This window comes from Mus caroli, chromosome 2 (assembly GCF_900094665.2).
Source record: "Mus caroli chromosome 2, CAROLI_EIJ_v1.1, whole genome shotgun sequence".
NCBI classification, from domain to species: Eukaryota; Metazoa; Chordata; class Mammalia; order Rodentia; family Muridae; genus Mus; species Mus caroli.
The window spans coordinates 105,238,736-105,260,330 of record NC_034571.1 but is presented as its reverse complement, the minus strand read 5'-3'; the positions used below and the strand labels follow the sequence as shown (position 1 = coordinate 105,260,330).

The following is a 21,595-nucleotide window of genomic DNA, read 5'->3' as shown; positions in this document are numbered from 1 at the left end:
CTCCTAACAATCAAACTGTGCTCCACAAAATGTTTATATTCCTGACATCTCTAAAGTGGAAATACCATAGATATCCATTTATAAGAAAAAAAAAACTATAGAGTCAAAGTATATTTACTATTCAAGATTTTAAAAATGACCAACAGATAAACACAATATGAATGTGTTTGCAGCGCTTTAAGGTTTTAAAACAGTCTATGGCATGGAAAGCCAGATGACATCTGTCTAGGTGTTGTTAAAACAGATAAATGGATAAAGAAAACATGGGTTGTTTTTTTTTTTAAAGTACAACCAGAAATCATCACGTTAAGCAAATAAGCTGTGCTCAGAATGACAACTACATACTGTACTGTAGCTTGTATGTGGAGTTTAGACTTTAGAGAGAGCGACTGATGAAGAGTCAGGGTACCAGTGAGGGGAAGGAAAGGAGGCAATGAGGAGAACAGGATCAAAGTACATAACACATGGGCGTGAAAATGTTAGAACATAACCTACTGTTATATGCTAATGGCCTTTCTAATTAGTACAATGGTTGCCTCTGAGAAGGTGGAGTGGAGATTAGCTGGGCTCCAACACAGCAAAACTTCCTGAAATGATGACACTAGAGATCTTGCTAGCACTTAGGTGTATGCATTTGTCAGTTTCAGTCAATTCACTTGGAATGTCCCTTTGCATTTCACTGTATAAGTTTACTTCAGAAGAAAAAGCCTTGAACAAATTCTAAGCTTTAAATAATAATACACATTCAAGTTTGTGGGAAAGTGAACTGGTATCTCAATTTACCTTGAAATGCAGAACCTTGGATATAAACTACACAAAGATTTCTTAAACTCAGGAATAAAAAGACAAGACTTATGATTAAAACAAACAGCTGACAAAGGACAATAAACAAAAGGCTAAGAAGCATTTGAAAACATACTCCCTGTCAGGGATCATCAAGGACAGCACATATAAATACCTTGGGGAAAGTTCTAGCTTTTTATAAATCTAAAACATACTTTTACCATGTGACCCAGCAAACCCTCTTGGCATTTTTAACCAAGAGTACTAAAAGATGCAGTTATCAAAAAAAAAAAAAAAGTATGCATATAGCAGCTTTCTTCACAATGGCCCAAATAGTAAACAGCCCAGTATCTATAAATCAATAGGATAAACACTTCAGTAGATTTAGACAGCAGACCATTACTCAACAATGACTAGGAATAATCGGGTTAATTTAACACCATTATGATTAAACTTAGAGATTATGCATTATAGACAACACAAATGAAACATATCAGTGTTATTGGGGGTGAAGCATTTTGATTCCTACAACTTTAAAATGCTTTAAAAATAGATTAATGAAGCAGAAAGCTATAGTCACCCAAGGAATAAAAATTATGTGCTCACTGCAGACGTCCTTCAAGTTTTCTGTCTGTTTGACTAATTTCCTAATGAAACCTAAGGAAATATGGGGTCACGTTCCTTTTCACACACAGGTTCTAGAGCTGCATAAATGCTTTGCTTGTGCTTCAGTTTAGAGCCCTGGATGTTGAGAGTTGATGTGCAGGTGTGAAATATTTACACTGTCACATTTTAAAAATGTGTGGCATTTAAAATTAATAAGATACTAAGGCCAGCCCAGGGGCCTTTATGCAAAGGAACATTTTTAATGTCTCCCTTCTACAGTGTTGTTTACATTAGGATCAAAATAGACAAAATTTTCTTTGCTAATAGTTTCAGTAAAATGTTTATTTGTAACTATCTTTAAATTGTCAGAAGAGTCATCCTTTAAAAGAAGGAGACTAGTTGCAGTAATTATTTTTAAATTATAACTTACTGCTCACCCCATGCAATTATGTATTTTTAGGCTGAACTTACAATTCATGATAACCAGTGTTTTGTCTGATTCAAGCAGTTTATTTAAAAAATTAAAAATAAAGATGAATTAAACGTAGTGAAAAGACTGGAACAAGGACAAGTCAGTAGAAAATTATTTTCACAAAAGTTATCAAATTGTAAGATATTCTAATTATTCTCTCCAATGGCAAAAAAACTCAAATTTTGGTCAAATCATATGTATTTTTATCTTGGTTTTCAGAAACTGACAGTTAAATTATATATGAATATCCTAGAGCTATATGATATTTATTTGTTTGTTCATTTGAGACAGGGTCCCACTATGTAGCTCTGACTGCTCTCAACTTACTCTAGACCAGGCTGGCCTCAAACTCACAGAGATCCTCTTGCCTCTGCCTCCCAAGTGCTGGGATTAAAGGTGTGTGTCACCACACCCAGCCTAGAGGCATATGATTTGATTGCTGAAAGGTTCAGTTTTCATTTTTGTTTTTTGAGACTGGGTCTTAATAGTAGCCTAACCTGGTCTGGATATTGTGATCCTCCTGCCTCAGCCCCCTTAGAACAGAAATAAGAGGAACCATGCCCATCTTGAAATAGTTTTAATGTTACACATTTTGTAGTATATTTAAATTGAAATAGAACTCATTTTGAAAATAACATATAAAATTAAATTTGATCAAAGATGCAGGCATACTATTTTTATAAACTGGACACAGAGGCAGGAGAGATGGCTCAGCTGGTCTTCTAGAGAACCTGCATTTTTGATTCCTAACGCCACCACCACCACCACCAACAAAACCCTCTCACAACCATCTGTAATTCCCATCCAAGGGAATCCACTGACCTCCCTGGGCATCAGCTACATCCACGGCACACAGGCATACATACAGGTAAAATAGCAATACATACACAGTAAAAATAAAAACATTTTAAAATTAGAACACAGATACAACAGACTAGATATCACTGAGCCCACTGATATCATCTGCATACACCTACCTGTTCACAGAATTCTCTCATTAACATACACATATGACCACACACCACACAAGATAAAGGTTTATGAAAGCATTGTGCTCACTGGGAATCCTCAGTGAGGAGCAATGAATTCTGGCCTTGAAACAGATTCAAATCACATGAACCTCTCCTAAATTCCTGCAGATTTTAGACAGCATTCAAAGTACTTTCTCTGCTATTAAGAGCTAAATAAATACCGGAGGTGGAACCTTCAAATCAGGCCAATGGCTGGCTATCCAGCTACAGTATTCACTTTCCTACCAATGGCATTTTTAACAAATAGGAAAGGCAGTAGCAAGTGCCTGAAGCAGGTCCAGCCTATCATTGTATTCACAATAGTTATGCTAGGCTTTCTGATTCTGTTTGTTTGAAACAGAGTCTTACTGTTAGTCCCAGCCCATCTGGAGCTCACTATAGAGACCAAGCTGGCCTAGACTCACAAAGATCTGTCTGTTCCTGCCTCCCTGGTGCTGAGATTAAGGGCCTGCACAACCACATCTGGCTTTAAGCAGATATTTTTACTAAATCATGGTAACTATTAGCCAGCACTCAAATAAATTAAAAATTACACTTTCGTTTACACTTTTATAAATGTATAGAACATATTTTGATAATATTCCTTCCTTACCCTCTTTTGCTCCTCACTTCCACTGAATTCTTTCTTTCCAGTAAGTACTCCTTCTAGGTTTATGTAGTTTTTTAAGTGACCTACTCAAGTTAATTGGTGTTGCTTGCATGAGCACGGTATGGGTTATTGAGTCAGGGCACAGGCTACCTACCAGTGGTTACACCACTGAAGAAAAATGACTCCTGACCCACTTCTCCAGCAGCTGTTAGCTACCAATAACTCCTCAGCTACGCATGGGCCCTCACAAGTTCCTCCCTCTATTATTTATTTGAAATATCTGAACTGAAGAATTTATAAAGTATAAAACTCCCAAATTTTAACATATCTTATAAAGAAACCTATGTTACATGTTAGAACAGAGATCTTTTTGTGTGTGTGTGTGTGTTTGTGTGTTGGGGTATGTTCATATGTGTATGTGTAAGTTAGAAAATGAAATCAAGTGTTCTCTTTTATGTCTTTCTGCCTTATTCTCTTGAGTCAAGGTCTTTCATGGAACTTGAAGTTCACTGAATCTGAAAAAGCAGATTGGCCAGTGAGCCCTGCCATCTCCCAATTCTGGGATTGGGAGCAAGCACCCTCATACACAGAGTCATTTTCCCAACCCTAGGGCAATGATTCTTAGGTAAAAACAGTTGCATGAAAGAAAAACCTATTCCAGACTACTTAGAACCAACGGCAGAGAAACTACTCAATCCCCCCATTGAGTGTGGTGTCACTTGGAATGTCAGGCACAAGTATGAAAGATGATTAACTGCTGTTTTAGAATAGTGTTTTGCCAACTATTTTTGGTGAAGTTTTTTTTTTTTTTTTCTATTTAATGACACATGGTCTCATATAGCCCAGCCCAGCCTCAAACACATTATGGAATGGAGACTGGCCTTAAAGCCCTGATCATCCTGTCTCTAACTTCTCAGGAGTATACAACCATGCCAAGCAGATTTAAAAAAAAAATATCCAACTTATTTCATGCTAATAATTTTGTGAATAAATAACAAAGTGAATTAATGAAAAAAATGAAATGAAGATATACCAAATACATCCCAATTTTTTTTTTTGGGGGGGGGGTCAAGACAGGGTTTCTCTGTGTAGCTCTGGCTGTCCTGGAACTCACTCTATACACCAGGCTGGCCTCAAACTGAGAAATCCACCTGCCTCTGCCTCCCAAGTGCTGGCATTAAAGGCGTGCGCCACCACTGCCTGGCATAAATCCCAATTTTTTAAATCATGAAATTCAGCAGATATAAGATTGCTCTATTAAGAGACCATGCAAGCTTCTAAAATTTCAATTTCTTTTTTTGTTTGTTTGTTTGTTTGTTTTTCGAGACAGGGTTTCTCTGTATAGCCCTGGCTGTTCTGGAACTCACTCTGTAGACCAGGCTGGCCTCGAACTCAGAAATCCGCCTGCCTCTGCCTCCTGAGTGCTGGGATTAAAGGCGTGCGCCACCATGCCTGGCGTAAATTTCAATTTCTTACCTTACTTCCTCAGATAGGCAATATGACCCAGCACTATCTGCATACTCTGAATGGCTGTTCTATAGAATTCTGTAAACATCTTAAATTTAAACTACTTAAATTTAGAGTTACTACTATTGCTGGAGTCTGCTAAGTATATTCTCATTCTCCAATAGAAGATGTGCCTCCACCTTCCCTATTTATCATATTCAGCAACCCCTTTTATCTGCTACCGAGAGACTGAATAATAGTTTAAAATATCAAATTAATCGGCTGGGAAGATGGCTCAATGGTTAAGAGCACTTATTCTTGCAGAATTGAATTCAACTCCAGCATCCATATGGTGGCACACAACCATCTGTAACTCCAGTCCCAGGGGACCCAGTGCTTCTTCTGACCTCTGAAGGCTCCAGGTATGCATGTAGTGCTCATACATACATGTAAGCGAAACACTCACACACATAAAATTAACTATCTAAAACAATTTTTAATTTAAATGACTTAAAATTCTAAGTTTTATCTCATGTAGCATACAAGTACAGAAATGGTGAGTGAATAACTTTTGTGAAGACCAGGTAACAAGGATAGCAAGAACATACTATTTAAAACTATGAAAACAGATTTCTATGAAATAGTTGAAGTGGTTAATATTTAATAAATTTTAGGGCTGAAGGCCTTAAAGATAAAAGATGAAAGACATTCCTTCCTGGTGGATTCATACTGTTGTAGAGAACAAAAGGCAAGAGTCCTCAGGTTGAGGCCTCCTGACTCTCAAAGAACCATGCATTTACTCTATACTACTAGAGTGCCCAATAGGTACCAGAAATGGAAATGAGACAACGCAAGGCACCGTCTGTCCCCAGCCCTGCATGAGTGTGCAGTCCTGCGAGCCAATGAACTATACATCCGTGAGTACACTGCACAAGCAAACAAAGAACCAGGAGAGCATGACATGCCACGGCTCAGCTCAGACGGGTTACTTCTTCAGGAGCCCAAAGCTGGGAGTGCACTGGAGGGATGTAATAGGATGTGATGGCTACCTAACTTCAGGGCAATCTCAGGCATTTTTAGCAGCAGTGTCCAAACACTAAATGAGGTATTACTGAAGAAGTATAGCAAAATTCGAGGCTTTTAGGCCCAGGCTTGGGAGTGTGGTCTGTGTGGCTTAGTGCTCCAGGTGCTGGTCATAAAACAGCGACATTCCTTCTTCCACCCACCCGCTTCCTGGGTTCAAAGAGTGTTCATTCAAAGAAAGTCACCCTGACCCACCCTAACCATTGCTGGAACCTGCAATGCAAATGTGCTATTGTTAGGGGCTCTTAGATTGTTAGGGGCTCTTAGAAACTGTCTTGAGAGATAACCTGACACTTGTGACTTTGCACTTCCTTGTGACTCTTAACTGGTATTTTTGGTATTTTCCAGCAACGCCCTCCCCACCTCCATGAGTTGTGGTTTCTTCCTTTAAATACCCCCTTACTCAGCTACTCAGGGCGCCACAGTCCTCTACCCCTGCGTGGTGTATGACCATGGGCCCGAGAGTGCTCTTGAATAAAAATCCTCTTGCAGTTGCAGCAAGACCATTTCTTGTGTGATTTGGGGTGTCGCTTCTCCTGAGCCAGAACATGGGGGAGTCCTCACGTTGTGGGTCTTTCATTACCGAATGCCTCTGGAAATTAAGTGTTTGGCTCTTAAAGTTGTTTCTTAAGAGTTTAATCGCAGGGAGTGGTGGCGCACGCCTTTAATCCCAGCACTCAGGAGGCAGAGGCAGGCGGATTTCTGAGTTCGAGGCCAGCCTGGTCTACAAAGTGAGTTCCAGGAAAGTCAGGGCTACACAGAGAAACCCTGTCTCGAAAAAAAAAAAAAAAAAAAGAAGGCAGGCAGAGGTGCGCAGCATGCAGCCTTTACTTTCAACACTCAGGAAGCAAGGGCAGGCAGGACCCTGCCTGGTCTACAGAGCTAGTTGTAGGCCAGCCAAGGCTACACAAAGAACCCCTGTCTTAAAAAACCAAGCAAATGAATAAAGAAAGAAAAATAAAGAAAAAAGGATAAGAAAAAATTCACCAAGACTTGGCTTAAAATAAGAATATTCACTAACTTTACTGATAGACTAATGTAAAATGTGCAATAACTCAGCAATACTGCTGCACTACACTAGCTACGAGCACATCATCTGTGCATGTAACAATGAAGTATACGTTTTTAGGCTGAATTTCCTTTAATAAACATGGACTGTAGCCATCCAGAGAACATGTAACTGTATTGCCTTCTGTTTGTAGTTTTTCTCTGAATGTCAGGCAAAATAATGTCCTGGGGTATTTCTTTCATGCATCTGTTATATTACTATATCATTTAAATTTAATAAACATTCTGGCAGGGTCAACTTGAGTAAGACAAAAATACTACCACTGGAGTCACACAGTACCCATGGGCTCAATCACTACTTGTCAGTGATTACCATAGATTTGACCAATCTACTTATCTGATGCCTCAGATTTTTTTCTTAGACAAGAAAAAGTTTATCTTAGCACAGGAAAACAAAAACAACAACAAAACAAACAAAAATCCATGGTGAAAAATACCAAAACTTTTTTTTTTTTCAAGAAAGGAAAGAGCTAACCTTATCTATACAGAAGAACATGGATCCTAGCTCCTACCTGTACTTAGTCCCTTAAATGTAATAGATCACACTGCTATCCAAGGTGGGGGGGTGAATCAGTCATAAGCCTTTTGTTTTCATCTTAGGATGTAACTAGCCATTTTTATTTTCAATAATGAAAATAAGCATTATTTATGTTTAAGGTAATAAATGCAAATAATCTCAAAGCAAAACAAATTCTAATTATATTTGGTTTCTCTTCTGGCATGCAGGTGCAAATGCAGATAGAGCACTCACATACATAAAATAAATAAATCTTAGGGGAAAAAAAAAAGAGTTTGGGGCTGGAGAGATGGCTCAGCAGTTAAGAGCACTGACTGCTCTTGCAGAGGTGCTGAATTCAATTCCCAGCAACCACAGGGTGGCTCACAACCATCTGTACTAGGATCCGATGCCCTCTTCTGGGGTGTCTGAAGACAGCAGCAGTGCACTCACATAATAAATAAGTATTTTTTAAAAATTTAATCTGTGTTGTAACTTCTTGTACAGACAATGGTTCACTCCATAGGTGAGAAAGTACAGGTGTATGTACAAGTTTATACTTAATAGTGTTTTCTTTCTTCTTTACCCAGCAATATGCAAAATGAAGAGCTTTTCATCAAAGTGAAGGCAAACCTAACTGGTAAGATGGAAGAAACTCAAGTGCCATTTAGCCAAAATATTTAATGTACGAAATGATTATGAAAGCAAACAGATAAATGCTATCAACTGGCTTTGCATGTGGACTTCTCAAGGTCACTAGAAACACACCAAGGATTATCAAATGCAGCAATAAACAGCAAACCAAAGGCGGCCACTGATTATTAGGTGAGGAACCTAGAGGCTGGAATGCAGCTAGCTCCTGACTACAAAGAGATCTTAAATACAAAGGACTAAAATTGGGAACATAAGGGGTCAGTGAAGTGACAAAGGTCAAAGGCATTTGTCCCGAAGCCCAGCGACCTGGGTTCAGTCTCTAGGACCTCCATGCTGGAAGAGCAGCACCTCCAAACTTGTCTTCAACCTCCACATGTGCCTCACAGTGCACACTCACACCCACAAAATAAAATACTAGAGGAAAAAACTAAATATAAAACAAGACAAAAAAGAAACCCAAATACCTGCCACTTAATGACTTAATATTGCTTTTTTCCCTAGTTTTGAGCTTTTTTTTTTTTAAGATTTATTTATTTATTATATGTAAGTACACTGTAGCTATCTTCAGACACTCCAGAAGAGGGCGCCAGATCTCGTTATGGATGGTTGTGAGCCACCATGTGGTTGCTGGGATTTGAACTCTGGACCTTTGGAAGAGCAGTCGGGTGCTCTTACCCACTGAGCCATCTCACCAGCCCCAGTTTTGAGCTTTTTAATGTTAAAAAGACACACATTTTAAAAATCTACTTTGAATTGTGTTTACAAGTGGGTAGGACTGTCTGTGCCCGTGAATGAGTACCAGTGCCCTTGGAGGAGTCATCGGTCCTCTGAGGCTGGAGATGCAGGCTACTGTGAGATGCCTGACGCAAGTGCTGAGACTCACACTCCCATTGAGGTCATCTGCAAGAACAGCTTGCTGAGCCAGCTCTCCAGCCCTAAACACTGCACAGTTGAAAACTTCCATCTTGTCAGTTACTCCATGGGAAAAAATTTCAACATCTGAAATTGTGAACAGTTGCGATTTATTACATATCTGGTGTGTGTGTGTGTGTGTACACGTACGAGCGGGCGCTCGCACACAGACTAATTCATGTGCATATACTGGTTGGAAGACAGATAATAAATAACTTTTTAGGAATAGGTTTTCTCCTTCCATCATGTAGGCTCTGAGACTGAAGTAATGTCATCAGGTTTGGTGGCAGGTGTCTTTATTCACTGAACCATCTTACCAGTCCATGAGATTAATTTATTTATTCTGACTTGATTATGAAACCTTATGAATTAAGTTTCACTACTGACTTGGAACTTAAAAATTGGAATAACAGCTCAGTGAGTAAAGAACCTGCTAGCAAATAGGGGGACCTGGCCAGCCTATCCTAATTAGTGAGCACCAAATATCAGTGAGAGACCCTATCTCAAAAGCAGGATGGGTGGCTGCAGAGATGATACCCAAGATTCTGGCTCCACATATACAAGCATGCTTGCATGTGCAAGCTCACGTGTTTGTGAATGCACATACACACACTCACACACACACTCATCCCACTTCAAAAATAAAATATGCACTTGGGTAGTAGAGGTTGGATGTTAATGAATTTGAGATGAACTGAAGCTATAAGAGATGCCCAGAACAACCTTTAGTACATACAATAACAAAATTTAAAAATATGGCTGGAGACTTCTCAGTGGCAGAACATGGCAGGCCATGTAATTAGCAAGGCAACAAACCCTGGGTTCAGTCTCTTAACTACACTCACAGGTTCTTGTGTGTGGTCAGTCATTCTCTCTCTCTCTCTCTCTCTCTCTCTCTCTCTCTCTCTCTCTCTCATATATAGACACTCAAGATCAGCAGGAATAAAATGTTCTGAAAAAAAATGTTAAAATAGGACAAAGGTATACCTTAGAATTAAGAAAATATTTTTTTCTTTTTTTGTTTTTGTTTCTTTTTGTCTGCCCCACTCCCATAAGAAAATATTTCTTACTAACCAACCATTGAACTATTATTGTTCAGGCAAAATGTCCCATGTATGTGCCTTCATATGTTATATGTTATGTGGTTTTGCCTTCATTTGTAATTAAGGGCTCTAGTCAGGTGGTGGTGGCAAACACCATTAATAACAGCACTTGAGAGGCAAAGGCAGGCCAGTCTCCGAGTTTGAGGCCATCCTGATCTATGGAGTGTCTTCAAGGGCAGTCAGATCTACACAGAAAAAAAATCCTGTCTCTAAAACCAAACAAACAAAAATCCAAACCAAACCAAACCAAGCTAAAAAGATTTTATAAAACTTATAAAACCCAATTAAAACAATATTTTGTTTAACATTTAACAGAAATGCCTTTGTAATTCCAACAGTGAACATTTCAAATTTTCATATTTTTTGTGAAGAGATATTCTATTCAAAAACTAATGCCCCAAACTAAAGTGCATAGGAGTTGATTTATTCTCAGTTAACAAGTTTGTCAGGTGTAGACTGTGCATAAATGCATCAGGCCAAAAGAGCAAGCGTAGTGAGAACTGAATGCCAGCTTGCTCTTCTCCAACGAAGCCATTATGACTCAGGGCATAAAGGTGGAACGTTGTTAGAATTTGTGCAAAGTTCTTGGTAGTCCAGAAATGTTTTAGTTACCAGGAGCAAAAGGGAAACCATCCATGATCCAAAAGGATATAGGGTAATATGCCTTAAATAGCAACACTGTAATGTCCTGATAGGTCATTACAGGCTGCCTGAAATAGCACTCCCCTTATTATTAAAACAAAGGCATGACTTTTGTAAGGTTCCAGGCCTCCAGGACTACCCTCCTCCCCTTATGCTTCTCCATTAGTAAAGGTGATAATGGGATATAGTGTATAAGAAAAGAACCTATTTTCAAGAAAAAAGAAAAAATTATGAAACCTCAAAGCCATCAGCACACCAATGAGAGGAAAAGCATGTAGGCTCACTGAGGAAAGACTTGGTGAGGAATGGAAGAGAACACTGAGATGGGAGATCAGAAGGTGACATAATACTGTGGTAATCAATGGTGCGTACCCACATCCGGGGACTCCCAGGACTGCCTCTACAACAGAAGATACTCCCTGCAAAGCCAGCTCTGAAAATACCAACATTTCTTGGGGGAGTGGGAGAAAGCCCTGGGTCAAGCCAAAGGCCCATGAGTGTGCAGCAAACTCTCTACCATAAAGCTGTAAGCCTGGCACTGTTTTTTCTGTCAAGGGCCTAGGATGTCTAGGCATGTCTTGAACCTGTGATCTTGTCTCTGACTCTTGAGTACACAACTCAATCTTTCAAAAGTTTTTCTTTATAGAATAAAAGCTGTGAAAATAGTAAGTGGCTCTTCACATACTTTTTAACAACAGTACTGTTTTCCAAGCTTTTCGTTTTTTCTTTCGTGTGTGTGTGTGTGTGTGTGTGTGTGAAACCCAGAACATTTCATCTCACCTGTAAATACTCCAACAGGTTATCTTTACCTGAGGGCTTCTCATGACAACAATATCTTAAGTAGATCTAAGAAAATTAGAATTTCTTTAATGTGTTTTAAAGCCATGTATTTCAAATTCCCTCAATTACTGTGACTCTCATTTGTTTTTGAGGCAGTGTCTCATTATGCTGTCTAGGTTAGTAGGTATAACTGATCCCTCTATCTTGCTACATTGAATACTGGGACTTCAGATGTGCACTAACTACCCAGTTCTCATTATCTCACAAGTGTCTTTTTATAGTTGTTCTGGTCACTGTAGGCACCAAACCTACATGCTGCATTTGATTGCCATGGCTCTTTTTAATCTATAAATCACTCTTCTTCTACCCTGTGCCATTCGTGTTTTGGAGAATCTACTCATTAAATACAATTTCTCATAGTCTGAATCTGGCTGACTGCTTTTGTGATACAGACTACTATTAGTATCTTATCAGGTTTTAAAATGATTCATACTGTCAATTCATCAATTACAGTCCACACATCCCACTTCTATGACCTGATCTTAGAATTCTACTAGCTTTAGGGACCAAGGTACCTAAGAGGGTACATAAACAAAAGAGGAGGCAGAATGCTATAGATTTTCATGTTAATATGGAGTACAAAGAAGAAGAGGAGGAGGAGGAAACAATTATAGCCTTAACCCACACCCTTTTGGAAAGGCAGGGAGACAGAGCAGTCCTAAAGTGCTTGCCAAACATGGACAATGAGGACTGGAGCTTGGATTCCCCAGTGCACTTGTAAAAAGTTGGCGTAGCACTGTGTGCCTATCTTATCAACACTGTGGAGGGAGAGAGAGGGTGATCCTTGGGGTTTACTGGCTACCCCTGGCCTTCTGAGCAGATGAACTCAGTGAGTCCTGTTTTAAAAAGGAAAGTGTACTCGGGAGGCAGAGGCAGAGGCAGGCGGATTTCTGAGTTCGAGGCCAGCCTGGTCTACAAAGTGAGTTCCAGGACAGCCAGGGCTACACAGAGAAACCCTGTCTCGAAAAACAAAAAAAAAAAAAAAAAAAAAAAAAGGAAAGTGTAGCCGGGTAGTGGTGGCCCACGCCTTTAATCCTAGCACTTGGGAGGCAGAAGCAGGCAGATTTCTGAGTTCAAGGCCAGCTTGGTCTACAGAGTGAGTTCCAGGACAGCCAGGGCTACAGAGAGAAACCCTATCTCGAAAAACAAAAACCAAAAACCAAACAAACAAAAAAAGGGGCTCGGGATTGGATGAGACCTACTTATACAATATAGAACTGGGAAAGCAACTGGGTAGAGTAACTTCCACAGGAACTGTAGTGATTCCAAATGTAGATAAGTATTCTATAACATCCTCTAACATTTTCTTAAAAGGCTAATGTGCCCTAAGCACTTAGTGCATTTTGGATTACCTTTCAAATGATATGAAAGTGTTTTCTATGTATGTAGCATTAGTTATCTTCCCTTTGAGCTGTGGTCAGCACTGGTTTCATAGTTGAACCAGCTGGAGAGGTTTTCCTTTTTTAATATTAATATAAATAAATCATAATCTTTAAAAAATTGCACTAGGACAGAAACATTTAAAACAATTCTCTCATTTCATCATATATAGATACACATATAGATACATACATCTGCTTCTCTGCTTCAGCAGTTGCCTTTCATCTTTCACCTCCCTCTATCTATCTACCTACCTACCTACCCATCCATCCATCTATCCATCCATCCATCCATCCATCCATATGGCTGGACTCCGGAGATCTCCCTGTCTCTGCCCTCTGCCTCACAAGTGCTGGGATTAATGGAGTGTGCCATCACCTCTGGCCCTTCACCATATCTTTTAAAATTCTGTTGAATTTCTGTTTGGATACATCTGTAAATTCTTTGACTCACTACTGAGCACAAAATAGATGTGATATCATACATTATATTAGGTGCAAAAACTGTGCCCCTGTCCTCAAGAACTTTATAATCTGGTTGGGAAAGATACGTAAGTAACAACAAAGTGAGATAGATATTATAGTCTTGAGTAGGGATATAAAAATGTAAGACCTGATCAAGTTGACTGGAATATAGGACTGAATAAAAAGGTATCAGTATTCCTTGAAGGGACTTATGTAGATTGTAGTTTTTAATTGGCATTTTTTATTAGATATTTTACTTACATTTCAAATGTTATCCCCTTTCCTAGTTTCCCCTCTGAAAATCACCTATTCCCCACACCCACCCTCTGCTCCCCAACCCACCCACTCCCGCTTTCTGGCCCAGGCATTCTCCTATACTGGAGCATAGAACCTTCACAGGACCAAGGGCCTCTCCTCCCATTGAGGACCGACTAGACCATCCTCTGCTACATATGCAGCTAGAGCCATGAGTCCCACCATGTGTTTTCTTTGGTGGTTTAGTCCCAGGGTTCTCTGGGGGTACTGGTAAGTTCATTTTGTTGTTCCGCGTATGGGGCTGCAAACCCCTTCAGCTCCTTGGGTACTTTCTCTAGCTCCCTCATTGGGGACCCTGTGCTTCGTCCAATGGATGGCTGTGAGCATCCACTTCTGTATTTGTTTAATGGGCATTTTTTAACAATTCAAATGTAATGTGATGAATTAAAGATTAAGATCATAATTTGGAAGTAATTTGGTGCTGGCTTGGGATGTAGCTCAGTTGACAGAGTGCCTGCCTTGAGTTCCATCCACAGCATCCCACAAAACTGGGTGTGGTTGAAAAAGGCCTTCAATCCCAACACTTGGGAGGTAGAGCCAGGGTCAAACTCATCCTTGACCACATAGAAAACTCAAGGTCAGCCTGAGCTACTTGAGATCCTGTCACAAAAAATATATAGATAAATAAATAAATATGGTAGAAAAGGAAGTTATGATCTTTTAATTTACATAGGTATATAATCCAGTGTAAGGTTTATTAAGCAACAGAAAGCAGTAAGACAGAAACTAACTCATACTACTGCCATAAAGGAAACAGGACTAGCTAAAGATTAGCTAATTCTGGAGCTATAAGCTGTACCAAGTCTATCTTTCTCAAGACATTAAAAACAAGCAAATTTGAGGAACTAAAACTATTCTGACTTCCGGAACACTTAAGGTCAGGAGGAACAGTATTTCCTGAGACCGGAAATGGTAAGATAGCCTTGCCTTAACAAGTCACTGGCTAAAGCCATGTTTTCAAACTTGTGTAGAATAGAATTTTTAAAAGTCTTTAAGATCCTTAAGGGAAAAACTTAAAAAAAAAAAAGATTTATGCTGGTCGGAATGAGGCATAAAACTAAGTGGCAGTTCTCAAGTTTTTTAACTGAGTCTGGAAAAGTAACTTTCCTCCTTGCATCCCCTCTTCCCACTAAATCAAAGGAGAACTACTAATTCAAGTCAGGCTCCTCAGCTCAAGGTCAAGTCTGGAAAGTGGTTAATACGAACAGAAGTGGCTTCTCTAGGTTCTGACTACAAAACCCAATACACAAAACAGTTATCGAAAGCTCAGCAGGGACCATATGTGGGACTCGGCATTGAGAAGCCCCTCTCACAAGTTCCACTCGTTCAAGAGAGTACCACCTCCTTGAGTTAATTCAGTTACTTTAAATACTCTATAAAAACAGACATCAGAAAATAATTTTATGACACCCAACTGATTCTTCAAAAGAATCCAGTAAGACACAAGATGTAACAACCTGCCTTAAACGCTGACTTAGGAGTCAAAGCCCCAAAGCTCTCTAGAAAGCGCATATCCAGCCCATTAAATTTTTAGTTTAGATTTTTTTTGTGTTGTAAGCGATTTAATTTTTTAAAAATTTTTTGTTACTTATCTTTAACCAAAAATAGTCATTTTAGTTAGAAATAAGACAGAAATGAGGAAATCAAAATAGACATTTCCTTGCCCTTTTGCCAGCTACCTTCCCACGCCAAAAAGACTACTGCAGTGACCTACTAACTGTCGCTATTATTCCCACACTCGTAAGCATCACAGAAACGTGGGCCTTAATTCCAGGTGATTATAAAACTAGGGTAGTTAACCAGCATGGACAACCCAAGGGTTGAAACACCCCGCTCTCTGAGTCTCTACTTACCCTCGGTAACATCCTGGGGATTAGAAGTCCGGTCACTGGCAGGATCTAGGGCAACAGTTGCCAGAGAAGTAGTAGCCCCAGACAGTTCGCTCATAGGCTCACTACGGCTTGTTTCTGGCACACTTTCTCGGGAGCTAAATCTTACTCGAGAACTTGACCGAGAGCTGAGGTCCGGGCTGGTGTCTGACAAGCCTGGAATGTCATCAATCTTTGTTGGTGTCACCATGAACCGAACTGAGGACATCTTGGTGGTGGCTTCTGGTGGATGCATTTTTCCCCCCTTTCCTTTTCGACAAAGAAAAAAGGAAAAGCTCACAAAAACTCTTCCTCCTACACTAGCTACTTCTGATTGCAAAAATAGAAGGAAAAAAAAAAAAACCCTCAATTACCCTGATTTACAGCCCACAAAGGCCCAATTAAGAATCCGTGTATAGAATTCAAGCCAGCTGTTTTATAAAGTGCCCCACCAGTAACTGAAAAATAATTTTCGAGAAAACAAAATAAGAACAAAACGATGCTAATCCTGTGTAACTTGGTTCCTTCAGAATCCTAGCTATCTCCCCTGGTCCAGGGCTGAGGGCTCCGTGCCATGATCTCACAGCAGCTGGTGACGCCTCTCTCTGCTCAACCCCCTGGGTCCGGATGAGGTAGTTAGTCCTTTATCTGCCGAGTGTCCCACGGTTCTAGCTGAGGACAGAGCATGCAGGCCCACCCTTATCAGGCGTATAGAGCGTAGATCAGATTGCGCAAAGGTGTGCACCAGCCACCTGTTGTGTATCAGGTGAATACCCCACAGGTCTGGCTGGGAGGAGGTGTGTGCTGAACCACCCGATGTTTTTGAGGTCGATAATCCACTTGGGTCTGGTGGGAGAGATGCGCATGCATAACGGGAAAATACCCCCACACTACAGGAAGGAGAAAGAGGAGAGCCACGAGAGGATGCCGAGACAGAGTGGATTCCTGCCTCCCAGAGGTCTCGTCCTGGCAAAGGAGCTGGAGGCGGCGGCTAGCGGATCAGGGCAGCTCCCACTGCAGGGTCGTGGCAGGTCGTCGCGAGTCCCTCAAGCCCACGACCGCTCGCCGTGTTTGCACTGCGTGTGACAGGACGCGCTTTCCTCCCGGGGCCCGTTAGCCTCTCGCCGGCTTTCCTTGGGTCTCGGCGGAGGGAGAAGAAGACGGCCAGGCAGGCTGGTCCCGGCTACGGAGGAGGTCGCAGGTGCGGGAGCCCGCGCCAGCTGATGCGGGTGCGCGCGCAGCTGTTGTTTACTAGCCGCTAACCGTTCCGGAGCCACGGCGCGCAGGAGGCCCCCTCCCCGGCAGACGCCCGAGGCCGTTACGTGACCTCGCCGCCCCCCGCCCCGGGCGCGGCGGGCTGTGCCCGCGCCGCCGCAGCCCTCCCCTTTCCGCCCCGCTCGTTCCTCATTCGAGGTTAACCGTCCGGAGAAGTCTGGGGAGCTAGAGGGCGGCGCCGTCCCGCGGCCGGGCAACAGCAGCCCCGCCCGGAGCATGCAGCGCCGGAGACAGAGGGCAGCACGCCTGCGCGGACCCGCGACACTCACGTGGAGCACGACGGGAACTGTAGTCCGCCCTAGGGCCTGAACGAGTGTGGCGAGCTGCTTTTTCCTCACCTGTGCTCCATGTACTCAGTATGCTGCTTAGAGGCAGTCAGTGAACACTGACCCGGGAACCGCACGGGTCATCTCTAAAAGCTCTCTGGCAACCTTAACTATATGGCACCCAAACCTCCCATTACGGTATCTAGTTACCTTAGATGTGACCTCTGTAAAATTTCAGTTATCTTTTCTAAGACACCTGTTTCTTGTTCATCATTATGGGCTACTTTCCCCTTTCTTGCTCATATCCTTTTGAAACTGGAAGCCAGGCTTAAATTTCCATTAAAGAGAACTTATACAGACATGGAGAAGACATTGGGATATCTGCTCTGCAACATTTCCAGGATTTGACCTACTTTACTAACACTAGAGTGTTTATTTAATTCGTCAAGGTGTTTTAATAACTTTCAGTTCAACCATGTTTTACTTGAAAACTTTCTGAAAGTTTGACCAAAATGCAGAAACCCACTGGAGCCTTTCCTTTCCTCCTAGTTGCAAATCAGTGGACGTAATAATGGAGCAGGAGGCTAGACCGACCCTCAGTGGTTAACAGCGCTTACTGTTCTGAAGGAAACCCAGTTCTCACAAATGGCCCTGTAACTCCAGGTCTAGGTGATAAGACCCATGCTGGCACTGCACTTAAGTACACATAAAAGATTTATAGTTAAAAAAAAATGGATCAAAACCATCTTAATTCCCGGGTTTGGAAATTCCCCTTGATCAAATGGCAATTTCCAGTCAAGTTTAATAGCTTGAAAATAAAACGAAACCCATTAAAGTGTAAAACTGTATTAGATCTTTGAGTATTTGACATATCCAAAGCCCTTGATTCTATCCTCATCAGTGAGGTTGGGGGCAGGGTTAGAAAACTGGTACACTTATTTACTTGAGAGTGTACAAATACATGAATCCTTCTGATTATGGGTCCCAGGATCTGAACCCAGATCTGCAGGCTTGTGGGTGAAGCACCTTTGCTGGCCAAAATACCTCTTTTGCTCTTTAGAGAAAGTGAGACATGAGTTCATGTTGCACAGGATGTCCGCAAACTCTATATAGCAGAGGATGACCTTTTTTTTTCTTTTGTTTTTTTCCAGACAGAGTTTCTCTGTGTAGCCCTGGCTGTCCTGGAACTCACTCTGTAGACCAGGCTGATCTCGAACTCAGAAATCTACCTGCTTCTGCCTCCCAAGTGCCGGGACTAAAGGTGTGTGCCACCACTGCCCGGCAGAGGATGACTTTCAACTTCTGACCTGCCTTTACTTCCCAAGTGCTGGAATTTTGGGGTCACTAAACTCAGTCTTCTGTAAAGCTATGTGCATGTTAGAAAGTCACTGGACGTACTATGTTATGTACACGCTCAGCTCCCTTTAGTTTTCTGATACAAGGACTAACTACATAGCCCAGGCTGGCTTGGAACTCATAGGGATCCTTCTACCTCATTCTATGCCAGAATTAGATATCAGCTACCATGCACAACCTGGATTTTTAAATATAGCCTATAGCTAATGGCTGGGTAGTGGTGGCGCATGCCAGCACTTGGGAGGCAGAGGCAGGCGGATTTCTGAGTTCGAGGTCAGCCTGGTCTACAGAGTGAGTTCCAGGACAGCCAGGGCTATACAAACCCTGTCTCGAAAAACCAAAACCCAAACCAAAAACCTGTTCTTGAAGAAAAGAAGCCCATCTCCTCAGGAATCTACTTTCTAAGGCAGCCTTGATGGCCATTCAAACTTCACAGACTTTACAAAGACATTTTGCACAATTTCTACTCTGACACATGCCAGTCTTTTTGCATGTACTTATATACCTAGCTCACTCTGACAGCTCTTCCTCTTGCCCCCAAACACATAATCAAGCTCCCTAAAGCCATGTGTCAGATGTTACTATCCAGGGGATCGTCTAAGTCATTGCTAGAGTCACCCATTTCCTTTTCTCTATGGTGACTAGTACTACCTCCAGGTTGAAGTCTTTATTTTGGTATGCACAGCTGGTGGCATAGAATAATGCTAACAATGCTAATGTTTTATTTATTTTTGCAATCGAAGGACAGAATTAATTGTATCCAATACTGAAAAAAAAACAAGAAGACGTATCTCCTACCAGACAGATTTCACTGACTTGGTAAAGAAACATCCACAGGCTGGCGCACACCTTTAAGATAGTGTTCAAAGGCAGAGGCAGTTAGACCTGAGGTCCAGGGCAGCCAGCTCTACATAGAGACTCTGTCTAAAGAGAGAAAAAGAAAACTTCCAGGGTTGGGCATACTTGTTATCTCAGAACTCAAAATGTAGTGGTAGGACTGGAGAGAGGGGTGCTTCCCAGAGGACCTGTGTCTATCCCCTGCAGCCACAGAAAGACTGGCTATCACTCTCTAGTCACCAGGGATCTGACTCCCTCTTCTGGCCTTGATGGTTACTGGCACATATAGGCATAGACACATGTCAGTAAAATACTAAAACACACATACATTTTTTTTTTAATCTTTGAGGAATTCAGAATATTTTTTAAGGGGCCCACAATTAGACAGTAGAGTTTTCCAGGGAATGCTGACCTTTGTAGGAGCCTTTCACAGCCTTTTCCCCCCCAACACCCTATCGTTGATGGCACACAGTTCTATTACTACAATGAGGGCTTAAGAATGTTCTCAAGTGGCCTTGTACTACCAACGGTACTACCCTTCCCCCATCTTTTCCTCCAACAACACACAAAATGAACTTTCAATTCACTGTATCTTTAATAACCTGGCATAAAAAAAAAAAAAAGAAAGAAAAATATTGTTCCTTTTACAGGCGAGGCCCATCAGTATAGACTCATTCACGTGGTGAGTGAGATAGGATTCCGAACAGCATGGGAAGGCTTCAAGGCTTACAGATTGACGCGTTTGGTTGCTGATAATCGGCCGAGGCATGAGCAGCATAAAAGTTAACGAGCCCTCAGAGGACAGGACGCGGTTGCTGGGTCATGAGCACCTTGAAGCGTTTCTTGATGGTGATTCGGTGTCTTGAATATTTGTCATCTGGAGAGAACCGAGCAGGATGGGCCGAGCAAGTCTGTTGTCCCATAGGGTCAAATTTCTGCTCAAGGAAAAATAAAAAATAAAATTTATCTCAACATATGAGTGGTGTGATAGAAAGAAACAAGTAAATGGGAAACCTGAGGCCAGGAGATCGCGATGGTCAGAACAAGAAGCCACTGCCTATCTACCACGTTTTGGCTCCGACATGGCTCCACTCACTGGGCTGCGCTGGCCGGTTCCAACCGTTCCTCCCATCTAAATTTCTCGTCCTTTTGATATATATAGCTGTTTCCTCCTCCCCTTACCTTCAGTGTATAAACGCGATCGCCCTGCTCGTTGAGGTAATACTGGAGAAACATGACTGCCCTCAGCAGAAAGACACACGTCCGTTTACCGCCAGCCGCGTTTACCCGGAGTGCGCCGCTTCAATTGCGTGCGCCAACAACCTTCCAGTTTGGACGGAAGTCTCTCCAAGGCATCCTGGGAAATGTAGTCCATTTCTCCAGTCATATCCATGTGACCAGAAGGGGGCATAGTAGAGCAAGTCTTGCTTGGCCTTGGGTTCCAGCTAGCAGCAACCTTGCAAAGTTATTAAGATCCATGGAATTGCCCACTGTGTGCCAGCCACTGCCAGGGATTAGGGAGTAGGGATGGACGTGAGTTGAATATTGATGCATCATTCACTGTTGATATCAGTCCTATCTTTAATTTCAAATTGCACACCCATTTCAGAAGCACAAGTTTTCAATTTCCTGGAGAAACAAGGGCTCAAGGATTCTCAACCTCCTATATCCTAGGGAAGAAGTTAAGATTTTTTTTTTTTGAACCCTACTTTTTACATCCGGTTTCCCGCCCAATTTCAGAGTATTGGCGGCAAAGAGTGCATGATGGGTATTGGATATTATGCAAAGCGAACAGAACGGAAAGGTTTTCTTGTGAACTGGTGGATTTTGTTTTAGGGATCGCACCAAGATTCAAACTCGGGACCCGACCAGAAGTTCAGCTCTTTCTTATATGGTGAGTAGCAGATAATAGAAAGTAAGGTACGCCTTCTCAGGGTATTTCCAGTTTTAAAAAGATTGAAAAGTCTCATAAGAGTCTAGTTTAAAGAATTAAAAACTGCCGGGCGTGGTGGCGCACGCCTTTCAGCACTCGGGAGGCTGAGGCAGGCGGATTTCTGAGTTCGAGGCCAGCCTGGTCTACATTGTGAGTTCCAGGACAGCCAGGGTTAT

General features: G+C 41.7%; 2 protein-coding genes across 2 annotated transcripts in view; both read right to left on the bottom strand.

Annotated features, from left to right (window-relative positions):
* The window catches only part of Slc12a6 (solute carrier family 12 member 6), a 100,221-nt gene extending 83,141 nt beyond the window's left edge, over nucleotides 1-17,080 (bottom strand). Inside the window, exon 1 of the mRNA XM_029468319.1 lies at nucleotides 15,738-17,080. Within this exon, the coding sequence (XP_029324179.1) occupies nucleotides 15,738-16,008 (271 nt within the window). The 5' untranslated portion in view covers nucleotides 16,009-17,080. The remainder of the gene's footprint in view (nucleotides 1-15,737) is intronic.
* A 2,977-nt stretch (nucleotides 17,081-20,057) lies between these two features.
* Nop10 (NOP10 ribonucleoprotein) lies at nucleotides 20,058-20,823 on the bottom strand. Its single transcript, XM_021156534.1, has 2 exons — nucleotides 20,669-20,823; nucleotides 20,058-20,421 (listed from the first exon to the last, which is right to left on the bottom strand). The coding sequence occupies exons 1-2, from the start codon at nucleotides 20,720-20,722 to the stop codon at nucleotides 20,281-20,283; spliced, it is 195 nt and encodes a 64-aa protein (XP_021012193.1). The 5' UTR covers nucleotides 20,723-20,823; the 3' UTR covers nucleotides 20,058-20,280.
* Nucleotides 20,824-21,595: the final 772 nt, after the last annotated feature.

Excerpts from the sequence above, each read along its gene's own strand:
- Nop10 (XM_021156534.1), bottom strand. The coding sequence starts at position 20,722 with ATGTTTCTCCAGTATTACCTCAACGAGCAGGGCGATCGCGTTTATACA. Across the intron at positions 20,422-20,668 it reads ATCGCGTTTATACACTGAAG|AAATTTGACCCTATGGGACA; the intron begins GTAAGGGGAGGA and ends TTCCTTGAGCAG.